The 13,391-nt window shown below is 25.5% G+C and overlaps 1 protein-coding gene across 1 annotated transcript; it reads right to left on the reverse strand.

The window, feature by feature from the left end:
- Positions 1-8,383: 8,383 nt before the first annotated feature.
- On the reverse strand, positions 8,384-12,869 carry LOC130945212 (WAT1-related protein At4g08290-like). The gene is made up of 6 exons (XM_057873936.1): positions 12,619-12,869; positions 11,696-11,758; positions 11,495-11,611; positions 9,952-10,354; positions 8,763-8,914; positions 8,384-8,667 (listed from the first exon to the last, which is right to left on the reverse strand). Exons 1-6 carry the CDS (start codon positions 12,801-12,803, stop codon positions 8,463-8,465), a joined length of 1,125 nt encoding a protein of 374 aa, XP_057729919.1. The 5' UTR covers positions 12,804-12,869; the 3' UTR covers positions 8,384-8,462.
- Positions 12,870-13,391: the final 522 nt, after the last annotated feature.

Below are 13,391 nucleotides of genomic sequence, written 5' to 3' on the forward strand. Positions count from 1 at the left end.
TATTTATATCATCAAAATATTTTAATACATTAACTTAATTGTTGGTTTCTTTTGAGTTTTCATAGGTCTGAACCTAAATTGTGATTATCCAATGGGTTTAACGTTTAGCTGCTGTAAATCGTGGAAATTATATGGGTTTCATTCTTTTGGATTCGAAACCCAAGAATATCCCACGATTTATACATGTGTAGCCTATCACAATTTCTGACACGTCTATAGTTTTGTGTTGCACCTAAATCGTGATGCTTTTACGTATTTTACACCTATTCGTTATTAATCGTTTTCAGCACATAAGTTGTGGTATTTTTAGTGTTCTTACACATAATATTTTAAAACTTAATGAGAATCCACGATTTATACAATAATAGATGAGAGGATGAAATTATAATGAGTTAAATTTTAGAACAATCTGATATATTTATAACTCATTTCGATTAAACATATAAATTATCCGATGATAATGATAAATTCATAGTTTGTATATATGGAAATTGGAAACCTAGTTTTATGAATTTTTTTAATTAGGAATAGAGAATTAGCTTTCAAAACCATATCTCATACTATACTCTTAACATAAGTACACGTGTATTATTATCTTTCTTGATAATTAAGTGCTTGATGGATTTCTCAACGTATGATACACACACACTTACATGTATGTCTACTAGAAGGGGGAAATTATGGAGTTGTCATTTTTCTCTTTTTTTCTCGTTTTTTTCTTTTTTCACTTTTCTTTTACAGAAAAGGAAGTTAAGATATAAAAGATTAAATGCATCAATCTATGTTTAGATTAAAGAGGAAAGAAGAAAGTTTTGTATAATGGGTTCCGTGTAGTTATATATTTCATATGAGTAATCTTAGGTAATTAATAATTTTTTAAACAACATGAATAATTACTAATTAAATTAAAATATATTATATTTTTAAATTATTCATTTAAATTTTAATATTAGAATAACTATCTGCATACTTAGTGAAATAAACATCTAATATATCCATTATTCACATTGTTTAATATTTTCATTATCTATTTATACTTTTTCATTTTATATTTGTGTACGTAGTACTATTACTATTATTTGAGAAAAAAAAAACTCCTGTATACACTACAACATTTTGGGTCTATGGCCACGGTTTTGGGAAGAAGTGACTATAAAAGCTAAAACCGTGACCATAAATAGGCTATGGTCGCAGTAAAAAAAAATGGTCTAAAGTGCCAGAATTTAAACATTACAACCGTGATCATAAAAACCGTGACCATAGATCTATGGCCATGAGAAAATAGGCCACGACAGAAAAATCGTGACTATAAACCTATGGTCACCCTTTTCACTAGCTATGACCTTGATCATAGACTTTTTTTTGGTAGTGATACTTTCTCTTGATGTCATTATTAAGTTTCCTTTTTCATAAAATGCTATAAGAAAAAGAGTTATAGAATATCATTAAAATTTATTATTTTTTTATTATTATTTATTATTATTATTAGTCATTAATTTAATTTTTTTAAATTTAATAACATAATTTAGTTCATATTTTTAAACATCAAAAAATATTATTGGTATATTAAAATTAACCACTAATGTATTTGTATATAAATATATATGGTTTAATTTATTTTTAAAGTGTATTTATATACTAACATGTATTTTCTATTAATAGCTGACTTTAGTAAATAATTTTAGTGTATACATAATATAGTCATTTAAATATTAATAACTAACTGATAATCAAAAATAATAAATTCTAATAATCCTCTCGCATTTCTCATTTTATAATACTAATTAAATTGCTAAAATTTCTAACGTTGCATTAACTAAGAAGACTCTAGTTTAAAAAAAAAAAAAAAACTTGTACAACTGAAGACTTAGTTAAAAATGCTCAAACCATAAAGATTTGATTAAAAGTTGTGGTAGTATGACACTCTTTGGCATAAAAGTATTAGTGTATGTACTTTCATTAACACGTATAATAATGCATGATGATTACGATGATCTATGATAATGAATAAATGATTAATGATAGTATTATTATATTCACTTATCTACGAATAATAATGTGCATTCACGAAAAGATTACAAGTTAAGCTGAAATTAATTTTGAATTCATTGGTGCAATTTGCAATTTGGAGCAGAGACATGGCCCGGGAATCAAAGTTGGTGGTTTCGTGTTTGGATTCCATGAAGCAATCAGGTTTAGGTTGGTGGAATCCCACCATACGAGAGGGATGAAATGAATTCAAGCACTTAGCAAAATAATAAATGTAAAACAAATACAATTTGCTATATGGTGGGGCTAAAGGAACCCACATGCCACACTCTACATCTCTTTTTCTAATCTAAATTCTAACACTATATCTCTATATTCTTATTTCATATATATAACTTAAGTATTATATATGATTAAGATACATATAATAAAATGAGTTTCTATGGTTTTTTTTTTGGTCTATTGTATTTCTCAGTCCAATAAACAGAAGACTGATTAATAATTTTGTTACCGACTAATGAATTATTACATATATAAAATAATATTCAAATTTTAACATTTATTTAACCGAATAAGTGAATTGATAATTCGACTAACCTAAATTAATTAATTGAGTTTCCATGATTGATTTTTTAAATTTATTATGATTATTATTATCTCCAATAATGATACACATATTTATTATTGAGAATCCGTTGTCAACTACACTAGCTAGTGGCCAGTGTTCAATCTTCAACCTTCTTCAGCTTTCTTAATTAATATTTTGTTCAGAATCTAAAAATCAGTACCAACACATGTTATGCTGCATATTATATGGTTAAGTTTGCATCTGTTATAAAATTATTTATTCTAAAAATTTAAGTTAATAAAAAAAGACATAATAAATAATTATATATCTCTAATAACAACGTAGTCTTTTATATTTCAAAATCTGGTTAAATTTTCCAGGGAATAACAGAAATCATATTCATATTCATATTCTTCCACCCAATAAAGGCATATATGTATAGATTGCTGGCTTGTATCCATCCGTCGCAAGTCAAATCATTGTTGACAATTAGAAGGGATCTCATTTTATTTTTTCGTACAGTTATTTAAAGTTGTGGAACCTGCATATATATATATATATATATATATATATATATATATATATATATATATGTTGGCATATTAATTAGTAGTACTACTTGCACTTATCATTCTTTTTATGGTAGGCGATTTTGGTTTGGATTTTATTTCTGAGTTTTACATTCCATTTAATAATTAATAAGAGAGCATATTATTGAGATAATATCTTACAGTTACAGATATTGTGCTCAAATATTCATTGTTGCGGATTCAAATAAATTCTTTTCTACGTTTACATTTAGAGAATATTCGCTTGTAATTAATTTTTTTATTATGAATTAAATTAGTCTAATAATTAATTTTGAATTAATACAAACTAATTCATTATAGTTTTGAGAACCATAACTTATCTATTTTAAATAAAATTTAAAGGAATATAGATTTTTTCAAAATTTTCTCTCATGAGATATTGGAAAGTATAAGTGTAAAACATATAAGAGATAATATTACTATTAATGCAATAGAAAATCGAATAATTAATAATCTTGTCTAGTGGAAGCTAAGTGGCTATGACAAAATCGAAACAGTAATTAAATATAATCTGTTTACCAATAATTTGCATATCAACTTACATATAAAAGGCGAAAGCATAATATTGGAAGTCCATATATATATAAAAAAGAAAAACTTTACATTATGCTAACTTTTGGACTGCTAATTTGTATGGACATACGATACCGCAATTAAGCAGGTGCATGTGTCGGTGCTAATTAAGCTATCGAATAAAACCTTTATTTTTCGATAATCATTGTATATGCTTAAAAGAATATATTAAATTAAAATATCTTCTATAATATTTGATTCTATCCCAACTTTTTTTTTAATTATTATTAACTTCATTTAATTTGTTGTAACGATCACTATGCATATACTCAATTGTCAATAAATAAATAAAATTATGCATATGCACGTTTTATTTTTCTCTTTCTTTTAATTTATTCTTCAATTTTAGTAACGTTGATTTGTTGTCTTATTACTAAAATAAAGGAAATAAAGTTATATTTATTCATATCAAAACGGATCGGGATCATGTCTTAGAATCTTAGGTAAATGGTTCTGAAGAATCGCATACTATGCTCAATAAGTGTATATGCTTCCTTTAATTAATTAGCTTCTATTGTTTAATTTCGTGATTAATTAAGATCAATTTATTATCTAAGTGTGCTTACTGCCTAGGAAGGTTCTTAATCATCACAGTTACGTCACCTCGACCACGTAAACGTTAAAATCTGAAAAGTTAACGATTACTGTATAATTACTGAGAAAGTATAAGGAGCCATTATTTTTATTAAAATTTAGTCTACATTTAATTATAAAAAAAATAAATAATCCTATATTATTATATGTTATCTCACATTATTAAAAATATTAATGATAACTAATTAATGACTACATATCACAAATTCTATTAACTTCCTAACACTCCTCATAAGTACTCGTTCGGACAAATATTTTTCCTGAAAAATTATCAAGAGGAAGAAATTAAAAGGTTAAAAAACTAACTATTTTTAACTAAAATACATTAATTGATTTTTTTAAAAAATATTCTATTTATTTTAAATTTAAATTTTAAATAATAAATCTTTAATTCTAAATTTAAAATTATAAACTCTAAATCTTAAGTCCTCTAAACAAAAAAGTAAAAAACTAACTATTACTATTTAGAATTAAAAGGCTATATATACTTTCTCAATTCTGAAACTGTTAATCTGAAACAATGTTGACTCTTTTTCTTCTTAATTTTGGAGGTACGCTTTTTATGTATTTTAGTGATGCTCGTTTTGTTCAAACTTTTACATTCATAAATTAATTTAAAAATACTAAATAAAAAAAAGGGTAAAGACAACCATCACCAAAGAATGGAGGAAATATCAATAATACCGGTTTAAAATTTTTTCTTAAAATGATTTATCTTCTGTAGCTCTCTAAATAATTATTTCATATATTGTTATATTAAATATGATTTCTTTATTCCTTATTCAAAATCATAAAGTTATCTTCTTTTTTATTAAAATTAATTATTCATTAGTTAACATATTATTTAAGTATTAGTTTTACTAGTATAGAAAAAGGTGAAGACTTCAATACAGTTGTATTCATGTGAAATTAGTAGTTAAGAATTCTTAGATGATAATTTAGTCAAATTAATTAAATTATCTAATAATTTTTATATACTAACTTTATATGAAAACAACTGAAAAACAGAAAATGAAAAGACACCATATATACAATAAAAAGCAATCAAACTACAATGCCTCCTAATTATTAATTGAGTTAATATATCTTATTTTAACTTATCCATAATTTACAAACGAAACTACTAATGTTTAACACACTTAACTTACATTATACATACGTACACTTCAGGATTGTATTTTTATTTTATTTTATTTTTTTCTCTCAATCAATCTTCTCATTATTTTTTACTATAAACTCTTCTTTCTCGTATTTTTTCTAGGTTTTATTTAGAGATAATTAGACAAATTTCCACTTAACAAAATTTAAGAGGATCTATTATTTTGAGGTTCAAGATGTACTATATTTTTTTTTTATCGTTATATCAGGTGAGATTCGAATTCAAAACTTATAAATAAAAAAGGATAAATAACATGTGAGTTGTGATTTATTGGCAAGATGCACTAATTTAAATATGGGTTTATTGAATATGGCCACTAATTTAACAAAATGCAAGCATGATGCATGGAAGCCCATTTATTAGTGGTGGATTTGTGTATTGCATATGACTGGTAGCTGTTGACAAATGCTCCTATTAAACTAATCATAACAATAATTCAACCCAATCAAAAAAGGAAAAATTAGTTCAACATTTTTGCACAAAAAAAAAAATTTTAGTAGGTGCAATTTTACCTTCAGAGGTAGAGTTTTTCAGAGAATGATGCAAGCCAATGCAGTAACAATGACCATTCGCAATGGATTAAAGTTACAATAACTGGGCCTAGTCCCGGGCCCGGGCCCGGGCCCATGGCCTTACTAACTATCCCTTGTATATACTAATTGGACCCCTGATGTTATTATTCTCTGAAATAAACAAATAGTTCTTAAATGGACCTTTATGTTGTAACTTGGGCTAGGCCCAATGTTGCCTGTTTTCTAGCCCAATTGAGCGATCAACAAAAAACAAAAAGATGACTTACGTGATAGGCTGGAGCAAAGAGCCTGATTTTCCAACCGACAGAGCACCCATTATGATTCAATTATAAGTTTATAACTATAGTAATAGTTGCGTTATATTAGTATACAAAAATGTAAGTTATGTACTATCTGTGCATACAAAAATATTAGGTAAATAAAAAAAAAATCAGTCACGGCATGCATTTTTAATATCTATTTTATATTTTAATATATATTTTATATAATTAATTAGTTTATTTGCTAATATTTAATGTGCATATAATCAGTGGTGGAGCTTAGTTCAGACAAGGAGGCCATAATCCCTCCAAACTTTTTATAAAAAAATTAGTAATACTTTACTATAACTTAAAGTAACCAATAAGTTCAATAAATAATATTCTCTCTACTTTTAAGTTCAAATATAAAAAATTAGATATTTTTATTTATTTAATTTAATATTATTTTATATTTTACTATTTATTTAATTTAATTTTTTATATGATAAAAAATAATAAAATATTCAATAAGTATTAATATTATTGTATTTGTATAAATTGATAAAAAAAATTCAATAAATATTATAAATTTTAATATTTGTCCTTCTAACTTCTTTTTTACATATTTTATAGGATATATATATTCCAATTTTTATATAAAATAATAATAAAAAATAAAAAAATTGATGCATTTTTTAAGAGGAAGACTAATATTTAAGAATGAGAACATATAACTTTTACAATATCAACACCTGTAGATAGTTTTTCTACTTTAATGAATCACGAAAAAAGTAAGATACAACCTTCAAAAGTTTAAAAGTTACATCTGATGAGTTTAACCTTAATTTTTTGGAACGAGACCTTGAAAAACGGCTTTAAATTTAGTAATATCATCCAAATCAAAGAAATGAAATTAGACAAGCTTATCTTAAATGGGCTTTATATCAAAAATTTTTTGACAATTATTTTCTATCATGGCCCCCAAAATTTTGTTTCAAGTTTCGCCACTGCATATAACATAGTTGAATAATAAAATAAACAACAATATTATATGTATATTAAAAATTAACCAATCACTTATATAAAATATATGTCGAAATATGAAATATACATTAAAAATAAGTTAAAAATATATGTATTTATGCATATTATAATTTTATCATATTATATATATTTTGTATAAATGATTTTATATATTTTGTCAACGGGTACAAGTTAATATATAAATGATTTTATATCTAAATGCGAGTGATTCTAAATTTCTAATAATACCTTTTTGATTTGGTTAGCTTATTTACCTTTCAAGGTAAAAAGCGAAAGGAGCGAGAAATATGTGTGGACATTGCGGCAGATCCAAATTGAACCGCCACAAGAAGCAGATATGGCTTTGCATTTCTCAACCATCATCGAAATATAATGAATTGCGATTAACTTAGCTTTAAACTTTATGTTTGTCTATACTTGCTAGAACTCGCTCAGAAAAGCAATAATGACGTCTTCTTAGCTCTTGCATTGATCACTAATATTAATTAATTAAATGAAGTTAGCTTTGAATTTATATTATTCTCATTGTTTGGTCTTTCTTTTATATATTTATGTTTTTTCATCAGTATTTAAACCTAAAACTATTGATTATGACACTAATTATATATTAGTCACTATTTCATACACTAATTATTTTTAAATTATACTATAAACAAAAGTGTGGAAACACTAAAAAAAATTAGAGATGCTAATATATTTTATTGCATATTGTTTCATCATGATTCTCATAGAATGAGATGTATAACAAAATGTAAATATAATTTGTATCCACTGTAAATATAAAAGTATTTTATATAAATATTAATTATTTATTACATAATAATAAAAATATCTAATAATTAGATACCAAAAATTAGCCAGAAGACCAATTTGGGATAAAATGTTATTTCTATGAGTGCAGTTACTTAAAGGCCACGTGGCTCGATCTTAAACACCATTTGAGTACCATGATTTTTAAAGTTTAAAATCGAAAAAAATTAAGGGTGAGTAATTTTAATTTATTTTGGTTAATATTTTTTAATATTTTAATCTAGCAGTCTATTATTATTTTTGTAGTCAATATTTTTTATTTTATTAGAGAAATAATAAAAAAATAACTCAAATAATTAAAATATATTTTATTTAATATTTATTAATTACAAATGAAAACAAAATGAATGTTGGCAAATATATTTATTTGGTCTGGCTTTCTGTGCTTGATATTTGTTGATGAGGCTGAATGACCAAAAATTGGGGTTTGTTATTAGTATCATTATTTGTGAGAGCAATGACAGGTAGTTGTTGTTGTTGTTCAGAGTTCTCCTTTGCTTTCTGCTCTTTATATTTTCCCCACACCACTGCATATAGTCCTCCAACCACCACTATTGCCCCAATTACACTAATCATAACAATAAACAAACACATCAGCTTCGGATAATTGATTTTGATGAGTGATTTTAATATACATTGTATATGATTAATAATATTTAGTACCTTCCGAGGTAGAGTTGCTCAGAGAGAACGATGCAAGCCAAGGCGGTAACAATGACCATACGCAATGGATTAAAGGCAGTTACAATTACTGGACCCATTGCTTTGCTAACCATCCCTTGTATATAGTATTGCACTCCTGATGTTACTATTCCCTGAAACAAACAATTAAACCAACAAAGTTGAGTACATTAATCATTCAATCAGGAATATGGTATTTTTTTTTTTTGTTTTTCATGGTATCTAAAGTTCTGTTTAAAGATTTCTCATTAGTTAATAAATTATTATATGTTACTATTACACCAATTTAATTTAGTTGAAATATGTTGCAACTTTGGATTGTGACCCATTACAGGCTATTTTGCTAAATTAAAATTGGAGAAAAAGATAAATTGATCTTTAATTTTTTAGTCCGCAAATATTTAAGTCTCTGAAAAATTTAAAAATACATTTAAATTTTTAATCTCTTTAAAATTTGAATATATTAATCTTTGAATCTAATTTGTCTAATTTTAAAAACTCTGTCACGTGTGCATCCGTTTTAAATAGGCTAGTACAACGGGAGTCATGTTTGATTTTTTCGTTGAGTCACAAACCCAAGTGAATATGAGGGATCGATATATTCAAGTTTTGAAAATGTTGAAAATTTAAATATATTTTCAAATCATCGAAAACTTAAATGTCTACAGATCAAAAGGTTAAGAACCTATTTATCATTTTCTTAAAAAAATTATAAAATAAATAATTTAGTCAAATATATTAATTTATTTTTTTATTTATAATTTTTATATGACATATTTAATTTGCTTGAATAGTTATAGCCTAAATAAAATAGAAAAATATATGTAAATAATTCTTAACTAGCCAGCTTTAAACCCTGTAATTAATAATTATTAATTATATATTTTTAAAAAAATAAAATTTAAATAATTACCAATTAATAACCAATTTAAAAATGCTTGTTGACTTATTGTTGATCAACACCTAACGGGATTGAAATAAAAGGATTTAGATTCTTTAACATTTGAATTTTACTTTAAAGAATAAAGTGTAATTTTCTACCCTTAAATAGTTTCTCTTTTATATTTATTCTTGATTTCACCTATAAAATAAATGGTGAGAGATCACACTTTATTCTCTAAACTCTAAAGTGAAATTCAAGATCCAAATCCAAATAAAATAGATAACTAACCGCGTAAGCTGGAGCAAAGAGTCTGATGTCCCAACCAAGAGCCCATGCATGAGGACGGTGGCGCTCGGCAAAAGCCGCCACAAGTGAGCTCTGAAGTGCTCCGGCGAAGCAGACCCACGTTGCGAGAGACATCTCTGCTGGGTACTTGCGCAACGTTATGGCCTGCAATATGTAAAAGGCAGAGAAGCCGATGCAACCAATGATAAGAAAACATGTTCCTATTGCCCAGTGGCTGCCGGAAGGGTTGTTCACATTCTCCGGCCCGTGGGCCGCTTTGGTTGCCCCTGAAATGGTAACTGCGGTGCCTTTGTAGAGTGCCATAACTAAGGTGCCTCCAAAAGTAACCACAGTTCCAATCACTTTTGCTTGGCATGCTACCTCCTTAATCTTCATGCGCTCCATTCTACATACAAAATAACATGAATAAATATTGCTTTTGTTCTTCTCTCATCAAAGATGTTACATAAATTAGTCTTTTCTAGAATGATGACTAATTAATGTGTTAAGTACAAATCTACAAAAATATAGGTGCAATCAATTTCATGTGAAGTTGATAATTAAAAATTATTAAATAATTTGATTAAATTATAATCTAACAGTTCTCAATTATTTACATGAATCTTCACAAATATAAATGGCATGTAAAAATAAATTACAAAATAAGAACAAATAAACACTTCCGAAAGATCAAAACATGATAGTTTTGTTTGTCACCTTCTTGACATTAAAATCTTATGATTTTCAGCCTTTCAGTCTTATTTGGTGATACGGTGATTATTCACATAAAATTATTTTTATGTAAATATTAATATTAATATTTTCATGTATTATTTTTATGTGAATATTAATATTTCATGTATTATTTCATGTATTAATATTTGGAATAAAATATATTTTTTATTTTTAAAATATATTATAATTTTTTAAAAAATTTATAAATTTTATTTTGTTTCAATTTTATTTTTGAAGTTTTTGTTTTGTATTAAATATACTACTAACAGTTAAATTTTCAAAAAATTTAGTACCAATCCAGTAATAATGTATGACAATTTTGTTTGATTTACTTGTGTTAAAAGTTGTTCTTGTAAAATTATTACCGAATTGTTTTTAAATTCTTTAAAAAATTAGGCGTTAGTAATATATGTTTGATACAATTCAAAAAATTTTTAGATAAAATTAAAATAAAATAAAAATTATGAATATTTTTAAATATTTTTAACAAATTTTAAGAACAAAAAATATATTTACCTTATTTTTTTTTGGATTCCACAATTTTTTTTTATATTAAGTAGATTACTTTTGAAAAATAAAATAATAATAATAAATTATTGGAATAATTAATTTGACTACCCCTAACGTACGAGAATAAGTGGTAGATAGTGGGATCCGTGGAGGATATTCATTTAGCTCTTCTGGCTTGCGTCACACCCATTTTTCGTCAAAACTTTTGATACATGATACTTTAGGCAATACGTATTAATGGAGAATTTTGCAAATCTAAGACGACATTAATGTACTTGATTGCAAATTATTACTTACTTACCGAAGAATGACCGCCAATAGAAAAGTAATGGAAGGTGCGGAATTCATCACTGCTGATAGAAATGATGCCGATGTGTATTTCATCCCTAGCAGGGCGAAACATTGATCAAGTATAATCCTGCATTATCATAATATAATTAACTTACTTAACTAATAACAACAAACTAGAAATTCAATTAATTGTATTAGATGTGACCATTACTCGAAGAAAGCCAACGCCATGATCTCTAGAAATACCCGCACTGTCATCTTTGGCCTAACCTTCCTGCAAAACATATATACACACAAAGATGTTAATACGAATTATATTAAACAGTTTAATTAAATATATTTATTATGAAATTACTTATTTTAAAAATTTATATTGATAAAAAGAAATACATTTTTTGGCATAAAAAACATTTTAAGATTTGTATAAACTTTTATATAAGTCTTTTTTTATTATCTGTTTTATGCTAATTTTTTCATTAACATAAATCAAATTGCAGACCTTTAAATCATAAAAGCTGTTATAATATGTTATAAAACTACTTCTTTTAAAAATTTAAATTGATAGTGTTAGAAAAATATAATCATTTATGTGTCTCTTATCAGTTTAAGTTTTTAATAAAATTAATTTTATGATATAATATCAAAATTTTTACCATTAAACGTTCTAGAATTCAAGTTTTGTTAAATCTTAAAAGAAAAAAATAGTATAAAATAAATTAAAAAAATTATACAAAATTTCTAACAAATACAAAAGAGACTCTTATTTAAAAAAATATGTTGGAGATATATAATTATTCACGTGTCTTTTTTTAACTTAAATTTTAAAAAAAGTAATTTTATGATATAAAGAAAAACATTTGAATAATTATATGTCTAATAATATAAAATCATGGTAGAAATTCAGAAGAGTTGATTTCACGTAAAGTTGATAATTTAGAGCGGTTAGATGATTTGACTGATTTGACTAAAATTTTATCTAACGGCTCTTAACTATCAACTTCATATGAAATCAACTGCATCTGAATTTTCACATAAAATCATTTGACGGGAAAGAGAAGTAACAAGGGTTTGTGTATGTGCATGGTGCATGCATGGTTGAATAAATTAAAGTGAAGGAAAGTAAGAGAAACTAACTTTTCAAGAAGAAAAGCAAAGGGAGCGAGAGTAACAGAGGCGATGGCATTACGGTACACAATGAAAACGTAATGGCTCATCCCTTTGGCAATTGCATCCATGGCGAATATGAACATTCCCGCTGAACCAAATTGCACCGCCACAAGAAGCAGATATGGCTTTGCATTTCTCATCCACGCACCCATCTTGATCGCTAGTAGATAGGTGCGTGAGAACTCAGAACAACTTAATTGCTTTCTTTGTTTCGTATTTGCAACACTCTCTGCAAAGAGCAATGGTGCCTCCCTACTATTTATATATACCACCCAACCACTTATCATATTCAATCAATTTTAATTATACTAAAAGACAAACTTATGTTATTGGAATAATTAAAATCACATGTTCATTTAAACCACATCTTTTCCTAGTAATAATAATGGTTCTTATTAAAATCAATCAAGTCATCATGTACCTTCATATTTAATTATTGGTAAAAAAGTTGTTGTGCATTTAAATGATCATTTTTAATGCTTCAAATAACACAATTATTTTTGTAATTAAATAATTCAATTTTTATATTGACAATATACTATTATTATTATTATTATTATTATTATTATTATTATTATTATTAAACAATAAAATTGTAAAACGAATAATGATTGGTGGAAATTCTAATTATTTTATTAATTATATATTCTTCTGATACTTAAAAGAATAAAAAATTTAAATATATAAGTTATTTTTTATAAGCATAAAAAATATAAAAAAATTCAAAATTTCTTTATTTA

The sequence above is a fragment of the Arachis stenosperma genome, chromosome 8 (genome assembly GCF_014773155.1).
Source record: "Arachis stenosperma cultivar V10309 chromosome 8, arast.V10309.gnm1.PFL2, whole genome shotgun sequence".
Classification (NCBI taxonomy): Eukaryota; Viridiplantae; Streptophyta; class Magnoliopsida; order Fabales; family Fabaceae; genus Arachis; species Arachis stenosperma.

Coding starts and splice junctions, on each gene's coding strand:
- LOC130945212 (XM_057873936.1), bottom strand. CDS start 12,803: ATGGGTGCGTGGATGAGAAATGCAAAGCCATATCTGCTTCTTGTGGCG. Junction 11,759..12,618: donor TTTGCTTTTCTTCTTGAAAA/GTTAGTTTCTCT, acceptor TATGTTTTGCAG/GAAGGTTAGGCCAAAGATGA. Junction 10,355..11,494: donor CTATTGGCGGTCATTCTTCG/GTAAGTAAGTAA, acceptor TTTTGTATGTAG/AATGGAGCGCATGAAGATTA.